Source organism: Arvicola amphibius, chromosome 3 (assembly GCF_903992535.2).
Source record: "Arvicola amphibius chromosome 3, mArvAmp1.2, whole genome shotgun sequence".
NCBI classification, from domain to species: domain Eukaryota; kingdom Metazoa; phylum Chordata; class Mammalia; order Rodentia; family Cricetidae; genus Arvicola; species Arvicola amphibius.
In genome coordinates this window covers 33,716,719-33,738,474 of record NC_052049.1, presented here as the reverse complement: position 1 = coordinate 33,738,474, position 21,756 = coordinate 33,716,719, and the positions used below count along the sequence as shown (strand labels likewise).

At 39.7% G+C, this 21,756-nt stretch overlaps 1 protein-coding gene across 1 annotated transcript in view; it reads right to left on the bottom strand.

Annotated features, from left to right (window-relative positions):
* Itga1 (integrin subunit alpha 1) overlaps positions 1 to 21,756 on the bottom strand; it is a 139,486-nt gene that overhangs the window by 48,561 nt on the left and 69,169 nt on the right. The window contains exons 7-8 of the mRNA XM_038321159.1: positions 8,879 to 9,027; positions 4,525 to 4,675 (exon numbers count right to left, since the gene is read on the bottom strand). Coding sequence (XP_038177087.1) covers positions 4,525 to 4,675; positions 8,879 to 9,027 — 300 coding nt within the window. The remainder of the gene's footprint in view (positions 1 to 4,524; positions 4,676 to 8,878; positions 9,028 to 21,756) is intronic.

Here is a 21,756-nt window from a genome sequence, read left to right as displayed (position 1 = left end):
AGATAGCCATGTTTATGATAATATGTAAATCTTAAACTAAAAATTCCCAATACAAAGATATGACCTAAATTTATATTTTAAAATGAATAGCTATGTGGGAATAGGAAAAAGGTTCAAATAATATATTATCTTTTAAATCTGTTTATAATACTGTATATTTCCAGCTTTGATTTGCCCACATATATTTAAAGACTTTTTTCTTTTATAATGAAAATGTTACTCTTGTAATAAAACATATTTAATTTTTATTTTATTACAAGTGGCACTTGAAGGTTACTAGTTCTTGCTTTTAAATATTCACGTATCCTTTATTATACTATCACAAATTGAGAACAACTATATGTAAATGTTTGAAAATAATGATGCATAAAATGAGGTCTAAGATGGTAGGCTACAAAATGATATTTTGGTAAGGGTATATAGATAAATACTTTAAAAAGTGAGACTAAACTCAAGTTACTATTTACATAGTTCTTTGTATGACCATGACAGACATTGCTTCACATGATGGAATGGTGGTTGAGACCAACAACTTAATTACTCTGATGATTAATCACACTAATTATTAATGTGAGAATTTGAGTTGTATCTGTTCAATAAGCAGTCTCGTGGAGGCTTCGTGTGATGTGCTTGCCCCTCTCTTGGAGGAGCTCCAGTGACCATCACTGAGGAAATGTCACATTTCCACACTGTAGGACATCAAGCCAACTCACTTCTCTTCACTCTCAAGACCCCAGCAATCTAGTCCATCCTAGCTCTTTCCCACATTAAATGCCTTATAATAAATGACACACAAACATCTGAGAAGGAGCCCCCTTTGGGGAATCATGTGTTTACAGAAACACAGTGCTGGTAACAAGGAAACCTGTATATCACTTAGGCTCTGTTTGACTTCCATTTTTAAGTTCACTCGATGATACCCAGATTTTTGGGTAAAATCGTCTAGGCTGGAACTTTGCAAATTATTCCAGAAAACAAAACCTAAATTCCCAGATATTGTGATGAAAAGCCAGGGCCAAACTCTCTAAGTGGTTAGCCTCGGAGCAGAGAACACCAGGACTGTCTTGCAGGCCAGCTGTGTGATGGGGGAGAAGAATCAGTGGAGAAGGCAGCAGAGAGATGTCAGACAGAGAAGCAATGCTTGCAGAGTTGAACAAAGACCCTGTCTCATTTAAGAAAAAGCTGTCCAGATGCCTTACTTAGAGTTGGATCTGAATCTTGTCACAGGAAACAATCTACAAGTTCCTAAAAAGAGCCACACCACTGCATTTCCTGCCAAACATGGTGAGACTACTCTTTCTTTTTTTTTTCAGTTTGGTAACCTATGTGTTTCTTCTAGATTCATTCAAATTCTGAATTCTGTGGATTCCTCTGAGTTCCCTACTGATTTACTTAACTTATTCTACAGATCTTGTGACATGCTGGGATGATAAATCATCCTTGCTCCTTTTTGATTGTTACCTAGCATGTTCTAGATTAACTATTGGATCAACATATTAACTCCCATTTTATTTAAAATTGATAAAATTCAAAATATACACAAAACAAACATAAGTGCTGAGTTTTAGGGTGTGTGTGGTTGAAGCTGCTAGTTGTGAAGTGAATGTTATCAGACATTTAGGGGTAACTGTGACAGGAGGAAGATTAAGTAGATTTAACTAAGTAGGAAAAATACCCACATGACAGATTTAAAGAGCAAGAATAAAGCAGATAAGTACAATGCTGGAGAATATACTCAGAGATGCAGGAGTTTCTGGGATTTCTATACAGGCTTAAACCACCCAACTTATATCACAGATGAAAACAATAACAGAAACCTATTGGGATCTTTTATCCAAGGGTTTGGTAGCTTTAAAATGTTTTCTATAAGAAAAAAACAAGAAGTTAAATAATACACCTAATTTTAAAAATACATCTCAAATATGTTGAACATAAGCGTTTGAATTCTGGTAACATTTACCTGAAAGATGTAGTCAGAACTGAAATCTCTTTGAAGCAGATGTGTCAAAGTAAAATATCTTCTGTATTTATGTGCAACATCATGTCTTTTATTTTAAAAATATAAATATACTTACTGATGTCTCATTTATGTTTGAGCACTATGAGGAATTTACACTTCTCAACCATTACAAACTAAGAGTAGGATATGACTATCTAATACGGCCTGATGGACCAGTCTAATATTCTCCATTGACAGAAATAAAGGACTGAAAGTCAACTCATGGCTTCTCAAAACATGAAATTTTAACAGGAAACATTTGAAGTTTTAAAACACAGAACTTAAATTACCAATATTTAATCCTCTTCGGGACCTGTTTCCTGACCAAACACATTTCTATATTGTTCAGGATCAAAGAGTGGGGAAAAGATATAAGAGAAGGGACAGTCCAGACAATGACTGAGACAGAGGGACAGTCCAGACAATGACTGAGACAGAGGGACAGTCCAGACAATGACTGAGACAGGGGGATAGCCCATAAATAACTGAGAAGAATAGTCAAGACAATAACCAACATAGAAGAGTAGTTCATGCAATAATTGACAGAGTTTTTATGTGCAGCATGAGTGGATCCTATGAGATTCCTGAAGTCTGTCTGTGTTATTGCTCAAATGAGAAAAAGTAATACAAGTGTCTTGTTTTCTAATTTGGTCTCAAATAATACCTTTTAAAATAAACACAAAGTAGGAAAAGTAACAAAAAAATTATTGTTAAGTGACATTTTCTTATTTTTTACTTATATAGAGTTCAAGAGCAGTTTGATAATAACACACTGATGAAATGGAAAGCACATGAACATATGGTTCTCCATGAAGATGTATGGGATGTTGGAATCCCGTTGATGATCAGATGAGAGAGGCAAATAGGACTCAAGTAGGCAAAACTGTTTAAGACAAGGAAAAACAGTATGTCGTCAGACATGATGCAAAACACAGAGGTCACTTAAAGTGGTGGTGTGCTGTCTTTGTCTTTCCAGTAAAACTTCTAATGCTGTGTGTGTGTGTCTGTGTGTGTGTGTGTGTGTGTTTGTAAGAGAGAGAGAGAGAGAGAGAGAGAGAGAGAGAGAGAGAGAGAGAGAGAGAGCACGCATTGAGTATAAAGTGTTTCCACAAGGAAGACAAGCAATCTACAGCTGAACTACATCCTCAGCACCAATACTTTTAATTCTGATGATGGCTGATACTGTTTTTGGCCTGCATCCACAGTACTTACAATGCCAACTGGTCCTCAGGGGGAAGCAAAAAAAATGAGATCATCTCTGATACTCAGATGTCTGGAATCAGTGAGCAAGCTCAGGCTTTCTACACTGACGAAAGTGACCAGCCATAGGCTTATGTCACTCGTTATTTAGATATTTTCCTGAGTGACCATTTGAAACTATTCTCAAACATGAAATCAGAATGGTTACATTTTCGCAGCAGAAGGGGTAATAAAGAATTGGAGAATATTTAGCAAATGGAAATTTATAAAAATAACAACAGAGAATGAGAGAAACAATTAGATGTTTAGTGGAGATTTTTTATATCTTATACCTCAAACAAAATAAGAAAATGTTTCAAATATTATCACTTTATAACCAAGCCATCTTGTTTATAAAATGTGCGCCTTGGCCCCGGGGGAGCCGTGCGTCACGTCCTGGAACGTTTTTTTTTCTGTGCATAAACCCCATCTTCCCCTTCTTACATCATCCATGCCTTTGAAAGAAAGGCAGATTCGTTGACTGGGTGCTAAAAACTAAAGCAGCTAATATTTGATTACCATTTGTAAAGAGTTCAGGGGTTTGGGATCTTTTCTCCTGGCTTAAAAACAAATCAATTAAATCAATTTTAGTGAATGAAAGAACAATTGATTTCAGAGAAGAGAGTAGCCTCCCCCTAGACTGCGGGCGGGACTATGAGGTGGAAGCTGGAAGGAAGGGCCAGATGTTGTCCCTGGGGCGATTCCCTGAAGGGTTCTGAGCAAAGAGGAAACCTTTTATCTCTAAAGGCTAGGTTCTTATTAGCTCACTGTGGTGAATTCCTTGGAAGGATCAGAGAGAAAGACAATTTTTATTGTGTGCCTCACTGGTCACTGTTGTCCTTGATTCTTCGTGTGTTGAAAGAGACAGACTGACAGAAATAACATAATCCTTTGACAAAACAATACCCTGAAGCTTGGTGTATTGTAACTTGTTCACTTGTCCCAGAGATGATATACAGGGGGGAAAAACGCCTGTACAAAGGTGTTTCCGGTCCTGAAACACAGTGTCCTCTGTCCTTCCCCACACCCAGCCTTCTGTTCCCTTCTGTTTTGTACACCTGGAAAATGGGACAGCTTGGGCAGCAGAAGCAGACAGATAAATGGGGTTTTGGAAATATAATGATTGGCTTGCTAGTAGGTGCTTATAGAAGGCATCTTCTGATTCTGGCTTCTCAAACTTCAGGAAGACTTATTAACTGAGAGGCAATCTTTATCGCCCAGTATGTGATGTCTGCCTTATGACAGACACCGAAAGTTTACACACCATTTGCTGGTGAGGTACTTACAGCTATGGAAAATCGCTGAATGTTCTCATCCTCGCAGTCCTGGATGACCTGCTTCAGTCGGTAGTTGTCATGTGATTCTCCATCAGTCACAATGACCATGACCTTTTTAACGCCCCTCCTGGCACCGCGAGCTTCAGTGAATGCCTCTTTCCTGAAGGGAACACAGACCGAAGGGAGGCTGATCAAACTCAGCCCAGAGTCGGACAACATGAAAAGCCCTACAAAAATACAACAACTCTGCAGTAGTCTGGCACTTCCCTCCGAGATGACTGTGGACTCCGGTGTCAGAGGCAAGTGGCACCGTGACCCCACTTGCAATGGTTCCACAGAATCACACATGATGGGGACTCACTGTATTACCACTTGCCACATATGCCCGTACAAAGCACAGGTGAATCCCGTCTTTGGATGCTGCGTTATAGGAATGTCGTGACCGATGACAGTGTGGGAAAGAATACTCGTGTCTATGGTCAGAGGCTGAAGCTTGGCTGGTGGAGACCACAGACAGAGGAACAAAGAACTGCATGAATAACTTTTCTTTAGCGTGTACTTGTGACACAGATTTTCTGATTTCTTTAAATGTTTAAACAAAGGTGAAGACAGATATCAAAGGCTAAGTTTTAAGAAGTTTAGACATGAATATTCTATGAGATTCAATCCATTTTGCAATTCTAATTCCTTCGTGGATCGCCCAGAACTTCTCATTCTCTGGAAGATCAAGGTCCTAGCTGACCTTAATGAAGATCGGCAGAAGGAGATGGTTAGAAGTTTTTCCTTAGAGAAATTCTGGATGCTCTGAAACCAGGGCCGACTTTATATAACGGGAGAGCAGCCAGTCACAGCCCCGCCGAGTCCAAGTCCACCCTTCTCGTCTTGAGTCGGTTCCTTAAGGAGGTAGCATGTCTAAAACACCAACATCTGATGTCCTTTCTGAGAAGGAAGCAGCAGCTTCCTCCCCACTGACCTTTAAAATTTTAAGCATCTCATGAAATCCACTTCCTTTGAGATAGGAGAGTTCAGGATTTATGAGTCATTAAATGATTTAAACCTAGTTTCAGGGATGAGAAAGAAGGGAGCCTCCAAAACGATTATGAACTGAGGTGAATGAATTCACTGAAGATGAAGATAACAGATGCCAAAACATTTGGCAAAACATTTTTGGTAACGGGCTTCCCTTAAAAGGCATAAAACACAATCAAAACTGTGCTTACGCATGCAACATTAATGTCATTGCAGTCTCTTTGTGTGACTCCAAACTGAATAGATTGTCTGCAGAGAGACCGTGAGGGAAGTGTGGGCAACCCCATATAAGGCCATGGTATTTCAAGTAGCTTTTATACAGGAGTGGAAAGCAGCTACGATGATTCTTCCATTAGTTACAAAGATAAATATTCATTCTTAAGCTTTTGCCTTTGGAAAATGCACAACTCTTTACAGGCTCAGAGCTTTCAAAGCAAGCTTTGACGTCTTTGAATGTGCATTCACGTTCAGTCGGCTACTGAGGGCACTTTCAGAATACCTACACTTGTGCACTCCTTGTGCGGGCTGATACACACGTCTATAAGGAGATAAATGCACAGGTACCACAGCTGTTTGTGGATGGCTGTGTGTGTGTTCCCATAAAATTGGAACCATGTGCTTTTGTGGCATTTATGAATGCCGTTAGCTTCCTTAGGGAATTGGCTCTCACAGGCAGGTAGAGTGTGACCATAGTAAATTCCCTTTACAAAATCAGCTAAGAGTCCAGAGGTGGAAACTACTTAACAGAATTATTCTTAAGATGAATCAGAACACATAGGAAGCTTCTTGGGGACTAGGTTTTACTTTGTAGTTTGCTAGGCTTGATAAGAAGGACAGAAGGAAGAGTTGTAACTAAGAACTGAATGAAACTGGAGAAAATACAGGGAATACAGTGCTCTGCATTTGTAAAAAAGAAAAGTTTGAAGGTTCTTATGACACAGAATTTAATCACAGAGCGATGAGGAGGAGGCAGAGAAAATTTAGTAAAGAAGGAAGCACACCAGGCACCGCAGATGATGGAGACATCTCAATTTTTAAAATGGCTGTGATGAGATTATTTTTGATAAGGCAACGTTTAATTTGGCTTCTTAAAAATTCTTCTATGACGACTGGGTCAATAGCCCAGTCACTAAAGTTCTGACCTTTTAAACACGAGGACCAAGTTCGGTCTTCAGAACCCATGTAATAAGAAAGCTAGGCTGTGTAGTGGCAAGCACTTGTCAATCCCAACACTAAATAGCAGAGGCAAGATTCCTGTGGCCAGTCAACCTTGTCTCCTTGCTGTGTTGTACACCATGGAAAAGGTCCTGTCTCACAAAAGTTCAACAGCCTGTAAAGTATGACTCCTGAAGTTGACCTCTGACCTCAATTGCACAGGCACAAGTGTGTCTGTGTGCGCTCATGTGTGAGCGTGTACGCACACACATACACACAAACACACAGAGATTGCACCGGTGTAACAAATAGATTCTTATAGTCTCTTTTCAAAAAGGGGCGCACTTGCATTGTTACTGGGGTTCATTCATCAGAATTGCGGCAGGGCTGGGCCTGTCTCTCCCCCAGTGTTGTCTGGTATCTACTTGTCTCACGACTCTGAGAGTTTGAGATAAGTTACAGATGTCTGATACATGACTGATCTCAGGATCAGAAAAATGGGGTGGGGGTAACCTCAAACCCCATATTGTTCATTGTACAAGGCTTTGTGCCCTAGGCCAGTTAGATGTGGGGTTTGAGAGGGGTACAGTTCTAGTCAATAGGAAAAGAGAATAGAAATTTTGTGGGGGTGGTAGAAGTTTTAAAAAATGAGTAGTTTGGTCCAAATCACCATTCTGGCCATGTTTGCCTGGCCCGTCTGCCAGCATTGCCTTTCTGCAGAATAGTACATTAAAAACTACTTCATTTTTGCTAGTCTCTTGAATTTGTAATTGTCTTATTTCCAACACACACACTAGTTTTATGAAAATTACTAAAATCCTTTATCAAAAGCTAGAGACACAAGAACATAGTAGAATATATAAGTTGAGTAGATATAGGCTACATTTTAATACAATCATTGATGTTCCTGGAAGTTAAAAATATAAATCAAATGGCTACAAGAATGATGTCAGGCCTCACTGGCTGGTCAGAGGTTACAGTCTATCATGACCTGACAGTTTTTTTTCCAAAGCTTGATGACATGGAACTCCGTCACCACCAGGGAAACTTCCTGCTCTCTACCTGTCCTTATATGGAGAGTGTCCCTGGGCTTGGAAGACTGACGTTGTTTGAAAGCTGTCCCTAGGCTGGATGCCTGATTCATCTCTAGGGTGACCCTTTGCAGAGATTCCTGCTAGAAGCCTCCCTGCTGTACATATGGTAACTTAGACTTGTACTAGGAACTCTGCTATAGGACCTGCTGCCACGTATGAAGCCTTATGAAAGGAGCAGGCCTCTTAATGCAAATTGGGGTTTGTCCCCAGGCTCCCCAGTCTTATATATTTCCTATATTCTGGAATAAAGATGAGCTAATTCACTGAAGTCTCTTCCGGAGGACTGTCTCTGTCATGTCCACATGCTATGCAAGGATCTCTGTCATCACTTCTGTCTCTTTGTCTTCGCTGACTGATGGCCACCTGACCGCAAAGACAAAGGGGAACCCCCACACAAGAATTAAAATTAAGTATCAGTTGATAACATGATGCAATCAACTACTAAGTTTTTAATTGATTCACCATCAGTTAGACCCTTGAAATGAAAGAAAAAGACAAGGAGGGCCATGAGACTTTATTGCCGTAGAACTTGACTGTCTAATAGCAAATCTTTTTATTGTAATTTGAAAAAAATGTGGCATTGAATATTGTCCATTAACACCGAGTTAAATTCAAAAAGCAAAAATAGCTAGCAGTGGTACTGCATGTTCTTTTGCACTTTTTTATTTTCACTTTTTTCTTTTCTTTTTGAGATTATAAAGTCATCATTTCTCTACTCCCTTTCCTCCATCCAGGCCTCTCATATAATCCCTTCCTTGCTCTCTTTCAAGTTCATAACCTCTGTTTTCATTAATTGTTGTTCCATGAACACACATTATCGTGTGTGTGTGTGTGTGTGTGTGTGTGGTGTGTGTGTATTCCTAAATATAACCTGCTCAGTACGTATAATGTTACTGGTATGGATGTTTTCAGGGATGACCAATGGATACATCTACAACTCCTGTACTACGGCTCAAGGAACATTGCAGAAGAGGGGACCGGAAGACAAGCCAAATGACCAGGAACTTTCTTGTGAGATTTTTGTCTCCTAGGAATGTCAGAAGCTACGCGCATAAAGTCTCACCATCAAGATTTCTAATCCATACCTGGCTGTGTCAATTCCAAGGGCTGTCATGGTTTGGAGACCACCTCTCCGGCCTATTTTGTTTGCTGCAACAAGTACCTCTTCTGTCGATGAATACTTATTGAGGTTGAACTCATGGGTTACGTTTTCTCCATACTGCACAATTCCAACCTGAAATACCAAGCCACGGTTAAATCATGTGTCCAGCAAATACCCTGTTCATTTTTCTTGAGTTTAAATATATAGGGCCAGTAGAGTACTTATCAGCTGAGTGTCAGAATTGATCACTACCTAAAGTCTTCTATCTTGATTGCAATAATCATGGATTCTTTGTGACTATGAACAGTCCAAAGAAGAACTATAAAATTGCTGTACTTTCTATCTAATCAAAACTTTTACAGAATGATTCCAGTAGGCCTCCAGAGCACACTCTGCTATTTTTAACACTCTTTTGTCTTATATTCTTACATAACTGTTTCATTTTATAGTAATAAATTGTCGTGTTTAGTAAATGAGGAAATAGAAACAAAATCTTTTTTAATGGAAACAGAGTCTTAAACACTAATTTTCTGGCTGGGGAAATAACTCAGTGGTAAAAGACTTGTTTCACATGCACGAAGCTGTGGGCTCAATCTTCAGCAGGAAAGGAAAAACAAACAAACAAAACGAAACTCAAGCTTTACAATAAAGGGGTAGAAAGGAGTCTAGTCTCAGAAACGGTCAAAACTGTGCCCCTTCTTTTGTTCCCCTTCTTTAGTTAATATGAGCTGCTAACTTCTAGTAATCAAAAGGAGACACTCACGCTACACTAGAGTAAATAGGCAAACAAATAAACTGACAATATTTTAAAAAAAAGAAATAGAATCTGTTAATTATGCCTTATTTAGTTAGTCACAAGGATAAAATGAAGGAACTGGAGAATCTATAACTGTAAGATGAGGCATACGTTATAAGCCATGTGAACATGAACTCTGAATAGTTTATATATAGGATAACCTTGTCCTCCATGAATGCATTTTTCACCCCATTTCTTTACTATACATTCCAAGACTATGTGTTGTTCAATTGGATTTTTCTTCCTTATGGGAATAAAGGGTAGGATGTAGCCAACTAGTTACACAAAATACTGAAAACAAATGAGAACAAACTCATGACTCCAATTCAGGTTATTTCCTTAATTGCATTTAAATAGTTTTATTATCTTTTTTTTAGACTTAAACTTATTGTCCGTAATGACAATACAGATTTAGATGATCAATCCTGATGAATATTGACCTCAGAAAGATTAACCCATAAATATTTTGATTTTTGCCATTATAAAGGTGCAATATAGATTTAAGTGATATCTATATTGTATGAAAACTTTTGTTACTGAGATATTCATTTTATCTGATCCTAAGTACCAAGCTTCATAAAGACTTCTATGGAAATCAATTGTTCATGAATTTAAAACATCTCACAGAGCTTGTATCATTTTTATTCTAATGTTTTTAGTTAATTAAACAGGAATCTAGAAACTTGAAAATTTTACTCCCCCTCCTGCCATTATTTTAACAGTACTGAATATCCTCTCCTCTCATGCCTTTGACCTCCAGAGCTTTGAGACTCTCCCTCTGGCTCATAGATGACATCTCTGCTCAAGGACTTCCTGTCTTGGAATCTATCACCTGCAAGGGCAAGAGTCGCAATTCTGAGTGTTCTCCTCTCCGGCCATTAACATCACCTCATTCGTCTATTTCATCTAAGCTGTCAGTCACTTGACCGTATCAGAACCTCTTGACTGCCTATATCTTTAGTAACCTAAAATTTAAGATTAGATTCCATGGTACAATGACTATAATCATCTACTTGCAAAAATCTAGCTCAGTTAACCTCTTTTCTCCTTCCCCAAGTCACCTGGCTAACTTCCAACTCTAGCTAAATCCAGCTATCTCCGTGTGTGGTTCTGTGGTGCTGACTGTTTCTACACAAAATTCACTCCGCTTGTAGATTGGCCTCCCTCTAAAGTTATATCTATGAATCTCAAATTCTATCTACAGTAATCATCTATCTATCTGTCTATCTTATCTACATACCTATCTATCTATCCCCTAACACATGCCTCACTTCGGCAAGCTTATTCTTTGTAAACTACAGGTGTTGCTCACAGCAGTCAATTCCCTCACCTTTTCTCTGTGCCTGACTTCTAACTACCCTACTCAAGACTGTTTTCACCTGACTCTTAGGAACCCTCGCCTGTGTTGCTTTGAAAATTTAAAGAACAGGAACCTCAAGGAACATTTCTTTCTCCCAGCCCATCACCCTCTCTTAGGCAGGACCTGAGTGCAGAGAGCGGCAGTGTGGTGCCTGGACTCAAGCTGCATGTCTCTTGTCCCTTTCAGGTGGGCCTGAGGCTTGTACTAGACTTGAAACCACATTGGGCTTATTCACTCAGTACTCTGCTTGACTGCCCTGGATCCTTGCTTATTTTCCACAGGATGTGCTTCCTTCGCAATGCACACCTGATGGATCCTCTTCCCATCATCTGCTCTTGGGAACCCCAGGCATTGTCTGTGCTCCTCTATTCCTACCTAAGCCCAGACCAGACATCATGGCCTTGAACCACAACCACAGCAGTGGTTTGCTCACTGTGACCGCTCTCAATGTCCTGCTATATAACACTGGGCTATGAGTTGAAACAATGCAGCCATCGCATTAAATCCCCTTTCAGAACCCCCAATTGTTCTCCACTGCTGACAGCAGGGACTTGGAAAAATTAGTTTCTTTTAAAAGGAAAAGAGAGAAAATATGTATCACTCATTGAAATGCCAAGTTTATTTAAAAAAAAAAAAAAACCACAAATCCAGGTAGTGGTGGCACAGGCCTTTATCCCAGTACTCAGGTGGCAGAAACAGGCAGAACTCTGTGGGTTCAAAGATACCCTGGTCTACAGAGTGACTCAAGACAGCTAAGGTTATACAGAGGAACTAATCTTGAAAGTTGAAAAAAGAAGATAGGAAGGGGGAGAGAGAGAGAGAGAGAGAGAGAGAGAGAGAGAGAGAGAGAGAGAGAGAGAGAGAGAGAGAGAAGGAAAAGGCAGAAAGACTCTCTCCCTGCAGCTTTGTCGTTCCAGTCATTCTGTAAGAACATTTCTCCCCTCACTCTCAACATAGGCCATCATAGTACCATTGACCTCCCCCTTCTGAGAACTCAGGGCAAGCCTGTCTACACTGCCTTCTTCTCAGCTGTGCTGTACAAGTGCACTGAAGTTCCCAGAGGCTGGCGGGGTAAAGAGCATGGACTATGTCACAGCTTCTCATGTTCCTTTATCCCTTCCTGCCACTGTGTTTTGCTCACAGCTGACCCTCAGACATTCCTAATAGATGACTGTAACAGTGCAGAGATGCAAATGGAAAACTAAGATATCAAAGAAGCAGTAACAGCCAGACAGAGTGTGGGAAATCAGACGGGGAGGTAGGAGAAACTCAGAGACTGGGGGGGGGGGGGCGCCCTTCAGTGTTGATTGATGGCCAAGGCTGGATGCATATTGCCTTAGAAGCTAGTCAGAATGAAGCCTACCGTGGGTCTTCACTAGAAAGGGGGCCATTCATTAATTTTTATCATAAGAGTCAAATAATAATACATAATATTATACTGAGTGCTGGTAAGAACCAATTCAATACAGATGATTTCAGATCTAGATTAGCTTCTAATTTAGGGCAGATAAAACAAATCCATACAAGCAAGATATATTATGAATATGCACATGAAGTTAAGTAAATATGAAAATTAAAGATACAAAGTGAGTCAAGCAATGAAGACAGGTCCTTGGGGCTCAAGAGGAGAAGGAAGCATTCATATTCACAGCTTCACAATGAAAACCTTCATAGATGAAGGCACACCCAGGTAAAGCAGATTAGAATATGCTATGGAGAGGAACAACAGGCCCTTGATTCTGGATCACAAGTCAGGGGGATAACGAAAGGAATCTAAGTAATTTGGGCACTTGAAAGAAGGAGAAACAATCGGTGATTATACTTAACCTGAAGTTGTCAAACTATTAGAATGTACAGAAATTCAAGAGTAGAATTTAAGTAGGGAATTTTGCTACACGACTCACATGGGAATGTTCCAGGTATTTTTGTTAAGTTGGCGGGGGGAGTAAGCAAGGATGACAGCTGAAAAAAACAGGTGAGTTCAATCTGGACATTCTTTATGGAGGAGGTCAAGAGAATGGTGTGTATCTGGAACAGCAGATGAATGCAGTAATACTGAACTCTGGTTCTGCAGAGGGCTGATAAACAGTTACAGGGACAGTCTCATTCAGAGATAGATGGAAGAGGAGCTGTGTTTGACCCTCTTGATTAGCAGAACAAAAGACATGGGGATGGAATGACAGCCTAAGACCAAAGCTTGACAGCAGCACAGACCTGTAATCTCAACAGTCAAGAGGTGGATGAAGCAAAGATCAGGAGTTCAAGGTCACTCTCAGCTACAAAGTGAGTCCTAGGCCAGACTGCCCTACATTAACCCCATCCCCAGAAACAGACAAACACACAACAAGAAAAATCTGAAAAAAACAAGCAAATAAAACAAAACAACAACAAAACAGTCTAAAGACAGGGACCCAAGAGCCAGCTAAGTCTTCTACATAAAACAGACCCACTATTGACCATGGATATTTCTTGTGACATTTGTTGTAATTTTCCGCTAAAATACTGGAATTACAGTCTCCTTTGTATATCCCTCAAAATTAACATCCCTTTACACTTTATCCCAGGAAGTTCTAGCATCCCAGTCTATGTTAATAGGTAAGTTTTTTTTTTAAAAAAATTCATGGTCAATAATAATAATAATCTTGGAAAACACAGGAAAAAAGTTAAATATGTGTCTTTACAGCAGAACCTTGCGCTCCTGCTTTTCTCTTATTTGTACAAAAATTTAAATTGTACAAAAGAGAAAGACGTATTTGAACAAGCCCTTGCCTGCAAGAAATACAGAGAAAGAGAGAGAAGGGGGGAGGGAGGGAGGAAGAAAGGGAGGGAGGGAGGGAGGGGGGGGGAGGAGACTGTTCTCTTAATTCTGTCGTCAGTTGTGCTCCTCAAACTCACAAGATTGTTTTGAAACTGTTCTCTTTGTGTTTGATATAAAAATGTTCCAATCACAGATTGGAAGAAAGGCATGATGTATTTTAATTTTACTTAATGGAATAATGTAACGAGGGACAGCGAATACACTATAAAACAGTTTGGAAAACGTTGCTGTACAATACTAGCAGATATCTCCCTTCAAAGATCAGCATTCTCATCCCTATTGTGTTTGTGAAGTAGCGTTAGATATGTAGCTGCACAAACAGGTTTTTCGTTTTTGTGAAGCTGATGGTTGTTTTTGCTTATTTGCTTTAACGCAAAAACATAATTTTGGAGTCTTTTCTTTAGTGATCATGGCACCTAATCTAATATTTCATCAGCTAGATACTTTAAAAATACCTGCTGACTTAGAATCATAGAGTTGTTCAAATGGTTTAATTTCTTTTGCACCAAGAGGGAATGAGACAAAACATACAAAAAGGCACCATTAAAGCAATAGATATAAAGGTGATTCTGATTATTCTGCCATGTCCCATAGACGTTATTATTATTATTATTAAAGCAATAGATAGAAGGGTGATTCTGATTATTCTGTCCCATGACAAAGTCCCATATAAAATTCTAATGTGTTTCCAAGATAACAAGAAAATTGAGGAAAGAAAAACTTTTGAAAGTGGTTATTAGGTATGTCAATGTACTTTTAACAGTATTTTCTTTTTTTAAAAAAAAAATCATATGTACGTGTGGGTCTATTTGTTGTGGGTGTATACATGTGCATGCAGTGTCTGTGGAGGACAGAGTCATCAGATCCCCTGGAACTAGGGTCAGGGGTGGCTGTGAACCACTGCAAATGCTGGGAAATAAACCTATGTCCTTCCCCCGGATGAACAACACATGCTCTTAACCACTGAATTGTCTCTCCAGCCTGAAGTCAATGAGGTTAAAGGAACCATTCACTCACGCATAAGTGTACTGTTCCCTTCTGTTGAGACACTTGCAACACTAGTGCCTACATTTTAAAGCTTAGTGTGAAGGATGTTTCACGCTATCATTCAGCAATGAATATCAAATCTGTAGTTTCTTCAGGGAAGGAATGAGACTGAAAAGCTATCAGATTTTCCATGCTTCAGTGCGATGCATACCTGCTTAATATTACAAGAACTCAGAGTTTGTTATCTGACCAATATGAGCTTTCTTTTTATCAAATGATACCAACAATGCCCTGCCCCGCCACATGGTTTTTGCATGATTAAGACGGGGCTGCAGTTGGAGCTCGCTGTCAGCACAAACCTTTCTGGAACTGTTAGCTGAAGCCAGGGTTAAGCTTTTGTCACTCTGAACAGGGCCATAAATATGACTGGCTCAAAGATACATGCCCATTTCTAAGGATATGAGCTCTTAGCCTCATTTGGTTGACTGATAAAGTTGGTGCTCCCAGCGAAGGGGCAACTTTAACTCGTGTGTTGCTTGATGAAAGAGGCTGTAATGAAGCCAATCCCGGCAGAAAACTCCAGACCAGAGTGGTGACAGCAAGCACTATATTTGTGGTCAGGAGGCAAAGTCAGTAGGACAAATCACAGCTGGGACAAGATGAGTGGCACCTGCTAAACGAGACTGAAACACTGGAAGCGCGCTGGAGTTTCGCATAATCCCTCCTAGCCCAGGGTTCTGACTGACTTCATGAAGCAGAGTAAAAGAAAGGAGTCACTATAATGTTTTTGTTTATTTGTTTGTTTTACTTTGGGAGAAACTGCCAGGATTTCATTAAAAAAAATGAGTGGTCTGATTATATGTAAAATCTACCCTGCATCCAAGAAATCACAAAACAAAGGCACAATCCTTCCATCAAAGAATTCTCAGACAGCCAGGAGACACATAGCCATAAAACAAATAGAAATGCTACAAAGGAATGAGAACAATGGTTGAGGGCACGCTAGTACCATGGAAACAGGAAAGGGGAACCTGAGGGTGGAGTCATCCCAGGGAATTATACAGAAGGGACATTGACGATATTTAAGAAGTCCACCTAGTATACAAGGCTGGGATGGCGGAAGGTGTTCCAGAGGGAGGAAATGTGAAGATTCGCACACACTAGAAGCAGGGCAGAGAAGGACCAAGAAGAGTCCAAAGAATAAGTGAGGTGGGCATCACTAGGTGAGGCAAGACACACTAGAGACGACTGTGGTCAGACTGTCAGTTGCCTTTATGTGTCCTGGGGAGCCAGCACATTATTTAAAGGGCAAATAAAGTAGACCTTTATGTAAGGAAATTATCTGAATTTTACTTTGGGATGATTGTTAAGTACATGTTGAACAGAGATGGGGAAAACAGAGACCAAAAGACAAGCCGGGGTGAAGGGTTATCTCCCACTGTGTACCACTTGCAGAAATTCTACTGATTCACAAGACACTGGCTGGAGGACTCACTAGGGCTTCATTTTGGACATAAAACCAATGAATCAGGTGCCACATTTAAGGCTTCTAGGAAAATGGTCATAAAATGTGCCGTAAAAAGAAAGATAAATAATATTCCTAAAATTTAATTAATCTCTCTCTTTCATTTTGCCTAGTTTAGTGTCACACTGCATTCCTGTTGGGAACAATCTAGACATTGTTCCATTAGTATATTTCACTTTTATATCAAGCCTCACAATTTAGTGGTTTTATTTAGGGTAATGCACTTGTATTTGACATATTTACATCCTTCCCATTTATTATTCAAAACAATGTTATGCTTAGGTATTGAGGATCAATAAGACCTCCATAATGTTTATACCATCATATCTTTTATGGGCAAGCTCCAAGTATTTCAGGTTTGTTTTTATGGGTGGGTTTTTTGAAAAGGCAATTTTATGGCCTTTACTCTGCCTTAGGTAAAAAAAAAAAAATTGGTTGGCAAAATTCCCCTGACTATGTCTGCAAAGTCTTAATGTGGCCACACGGAAGCATGGAGGGAATTTTGAGTACCTAATTAAAGTGATATCGCCATCATTTTGATGCATTTACCTAATGTATGCAAATTGCCATATGACGATCACACAAGATTTTCGTTTGTATTCTTTCATCCCTCCTTTCTTTCCCCCATTTCCCTTTGAATTTTTGAAACAAGTGTGATTTCTGAAGAAAGTTTTATAGCTTGAGACTCTTCATTGTTTGAACTTACTAAATGATGAATCTGTAACCACAGAAACAAGGCATCGCTAATCTCTTCATTGAATTAAATGTAATTGTAGTCATGACAGAAAACAAAACCTCACAGCCTGCCTGCAACCTTCCTTTTGAAGTGAAATGCTTTTGTTATCCCTGGATGAACAAAGAGATGTTCCAGGCCTTTTCTAATTCTTTGTCTTAAGATGCCTAATTTTTTTAAAAAAATACTGTACTTTAATTTTGCATAAAATCACTGTATTTGTAGGTTCAAAGGGGAAACAAATCAAGTAGCAACTATTTTACTTGGCTCTATCTTGCTTAAAACAAAGTTAAGACAATTGCCAAAGTTCTCTCGAGGTTCAACCTTTCTCCTCCCTCTACTGATGGAGGTCAGAAGTTGGCAGTTAAGGAAGAGGCGTGACATGCTTCTCCTTTACTGGCCTTTCCCCTTGTTTCATTTAGGCTGTGGATCTTCATTTCTGACCTTTCCAGACACAGAGTTGGGAAGATAAATTCTCAACTGACTGGTACTGTCCTAGGATGAACTGGGGTCTCATAGCTGTCTACTGCTTTTTGTGGGTCCCTTTGTTGAGATGTCTCACTTCATCTTCACCCTGAGCTACCTGCATCTCATGACCTCTGTTCCTAGTGATGATAGAAGATTCCTGCTTTTCTCAGCAGGTGTTTTTACTCACTTCCAGAAGCTTCTTAGAGAGTATCTAACATGACCTCGTGCCGGATCTTAGTGTGTGACCCACCCTGATCCACAGGAAACACACACACTCTAACAAATTCATGGAAGGAAGGCAGATCCCAGTACAGCCATGTCTGCTTTGACTCGACTGATAGTAACTAAACACAATTATTGGTGTCACAGGTACCTTGGGGATTAGCCCATTGTGTATTCCATTTCTATAAACACATCACAACTGCTGTCAAGCTTAGTGGAACATGTGTCAAGGTCACTGTAGGGCTTGGGTGAATCTGGACAGAGAAACTTCACAGATCCATAAACTCTATCCTTTTCATATTATTTTATTTTATTTGAGTTGTGTGTGTGGTATACACAGATACTTATGCAGTCGTGTTCACATGTGACAGAGGGTGCTCACGCATGTGTGCATTCTCACACACATACGGAGGGCAGATGCTGACATCAAGTATGTTCTTAGATTGCTCCACATCCTGTCTTTGAAGACGGGTTCTCTCATTCAACTTGGAGCTCATCAATTTGGTGAGGCTGGCATGGAAGTAACTTCTAGGGCATGTACTTGTCTCCATCCATCCAGTCCAATGCTGAGCTATCAGACATGTGCCAAGATGCACAGTGTTTACATAGGTGATGTGGACCTGAATTTGCATAACATGTCTGAGCAGCAAATACTTTACCTACTGGGCCATCACCCAGCCACTTAATTCCATCCTCAACACAGTTATACACTTGGTAAATATCAGATGCCTGAGAGTTATCAGTTTCTTGCTCTTAGTTGCATGTATTTCCAGCTTCTGGAAACTCTCACACAAACTATTTTGTATTTTGTTCCTCTTATGAATGGCGGTATAAGGTAAGAAAAGGGAAGAGAAGTTCTAGGAGCTAATTCTGCAAGTCAGTAAGAATTGAATGGTTTCATCACAACAAAAGTGAAGCAACCCAAGAATCAAATTTCTTTTAAATTGCAATTGTAATCAGTCCGAAAATAAATGGTTGTCAAAACAATTTTTCCATGTTTGAAAAGATTTGCTTGAGACCACATGAGATATTAGCATACTTTTCAGTTCCTATTTTTGGAGAGGAAATATTTTTCTAAGTTTTATATAAATGAATGATTTTCTGAATCCATTGAAAGGAGATCAAATTTTTAAGAGTTTAAAATGTCATACTGAATGTCTTATTAAATGTGTAGCGGATGTAATTGGCTTAATGTGTCCTTCTAAATGCTTTTACTTTAGAGAAGTGTTTATTAAACTAGTCATTGATATATCTTAAACCAGAACACGAAGACAGTATAAACACCAAATTTAAATTAATATGCTTGGAAGAAAATTAAAAATGCCAACTGCAAAAAATATCTCATCAAATATTTACCATCTGAGAAAAACAGAGCAAACGTTATGCTGTGCACATGTATTTGTCAACTCTTCACTAAAGATCATTGTTTGAGCTGAGTGGTAAACTAATGTGGGGTAGCTGAATCACCCTGTGCTCTTGAGTTGACTGTAATCCAGAGAAGGAGGATAATATGGACATCAATATGAGCATAGAGCATTAAGCTAGCGTTTCCAAAGTTTAAAATATTTAAGAATCCTATAAGATTCAACTTCAATGTTCTCACTACAGCTTTACAAATTCTGATTCCTGAAGTCTGGGGTGTAGTTCAAGCACCTCTGGCATTTTGAGGCAGAAATTCCACAAGGTGTGTGTGAAGGCACATTCCTCAGAAGTCCCACTGAAGCAATAGTCACGCCTCTTTTTTCCCACAATAACAAAGCCCTCACACTGAGCAGCTACCCAGCAAACATTCACCAATTATTCCGAATAAATTAATGTGCCACTGTGGTTAGGCTTCACCGTGCATGGGATGAGCAAAATGTGCTGTGTAAGTTCAGAAATAGGGTCAGTTTCTCTATTTTTACTTTTGTAAATTAAATTAATATTTTGAGACAATCTCTCACAGTGTAGCACAGATTAGTCTGGAACTTCCTGTGTAGCCCAGGTTGGCCTCAAGTCACAATGACTCCCCTGTCTCAGTCTCCTGGGTTTTTGGCTTACGGGCACATACTACCATAACCTGCTCAGTTTCTCTTTTTAGGAAACAGGTCATCTTGGTTAGGGCTAGCAGATACTGCAGGTGACACTGGGGATAATGTTGCAGAAATAAATATCTGTGGAATGGAACTAAGTGAGTTTGATTCTATTATTGGCTTCACAGTGGGTTCATTTCCCTCCATTGACTTGTTGCATCTGGCTCTTGAAGGATGACCTCCGTTCCTCTAAGTAGCGTCATTGCTCCATCCCAGGAAGACACAGTACTCTTTGAAGCCCACCCTAGCAAGCTGACTTTCCTCTGCTGTACAAGCAGAGTAGTCTCTCTGGGAATGCTAAGACAAATTAACTCCAGTTCCAACCATGAAAAACATATAAAAGTGTAAATTGTATGTGTAAGTATGCGATTGCTATTTCCAAACCCCAGTCTTGGGCACCACTCTTCAGGGAGGCAATGATGTTTATTCTGAAACAGTTGACCTGGCTTCCACAAACAGCTACAGGTATTTTTACAGTAAAATAAACCACCGGAGTTAAAATTAAACTGAAATATTCTGATGCCTAGACAATATTAGAAATTAAGAGTGTTTATAAGGCTTGGAATGAAAAGGTTGGTTAAGACAGTAAAAGTGGGTGGACAAAGTAGGTGGGGGGAGGAAACATTGCAGGGAACAAGGAAGGTGGGGATGGAGGGAGGAACTGTGAGCAAGCCCTTCTCTATCAGCCATGAATGGAACGCCGTGGAATACAGAGTGACCCTGGGACTGCAGAGTCCGAGTGACACGCTACATAGACGCAGATGGGATCTGTTCTGAGACTCTCCTAGACCTGAAAGTCTCAGAGAGCCAAATCTTGGGACTTCAGTTTTCCAAGCATCCTATTCCGATCTGCGAGACTCTGCCAGGTGCCTAGGAACCATTACTGAACTTCTCATACTTTGACACAAGCTCTGTGACTTTAAAGATTCCGACGTTTTATTTTTTCACTGTATGAAATTTCATCAACCAAAGTGAGAAAGAACAGGGGGAATGAGGAAGGAAACAAAGGGGTTCTTTAGAAAGGAAAATGAGGGGTTTCCGATGGAATATATACCTGAAGAACGAACAAGTCAACAGCCGCGCAGGTACAATATCCTTTCCTAGTTTTAAGACTTGAGAAGATCAATTACATGCTAAAAGTAACATGGAGGAAAATTTATAGTTTGTGGTAGATAAAAGCCTAGTTTCTTTTTCTTTCTTTCTTTCTTTCTTTCTTTCTTTTTTTTTTTTTTTTTTTTTTTTTTTTTGTTTTTCAAGACAGGGTTTCTCAGTAGATTTGGGGCCTGTCCTGGAACTAGCTCTTGTAGACCAGGCTGGCCTCGAACTCATAGAGCTCCACTTGTCTCTGCCTCCCGAGTGCTGGTATTAAAGGCGTGCACCACCCCCACCCTGTTTAAAAGTCTAGTTTCCTTAACTGATTTCAAGATGTTCCAGTTGGGTATTTATAACATCACTTCTCTAGTATGTCTTCCTAGGGAGTTTCCAGTCTTGAAACACAGCAAAATACTTCACATTTAAGGCTTCTTTTCCAATTTAAATTATTCTACTATCATTTCTTTGGTAAACTGTATGTATACAATATAATATATGTTATAAACACATTTGTATTTATATGAAAGATATTAAGCCTCTACACATGTTCAGAGACACATTTATAAACATGTGTAACTTATGTCCTAATTTTATTGTAGGCAGGACAAACACTGATGTCATCAGACAGCTCTGTCTATGCTTCTGAAGTTTCTCCCAAAGCCACCTGGAAAAGGGGAGGAAGAACAGGGGCAGCAGAAGCACAAAGCCTAAGGCTTCCTGTGCTCACCTATCAATGCCCTACTGTGCCACAACCTTTTCAACTCTGACCTCAGCGCTGACTTGAGCCT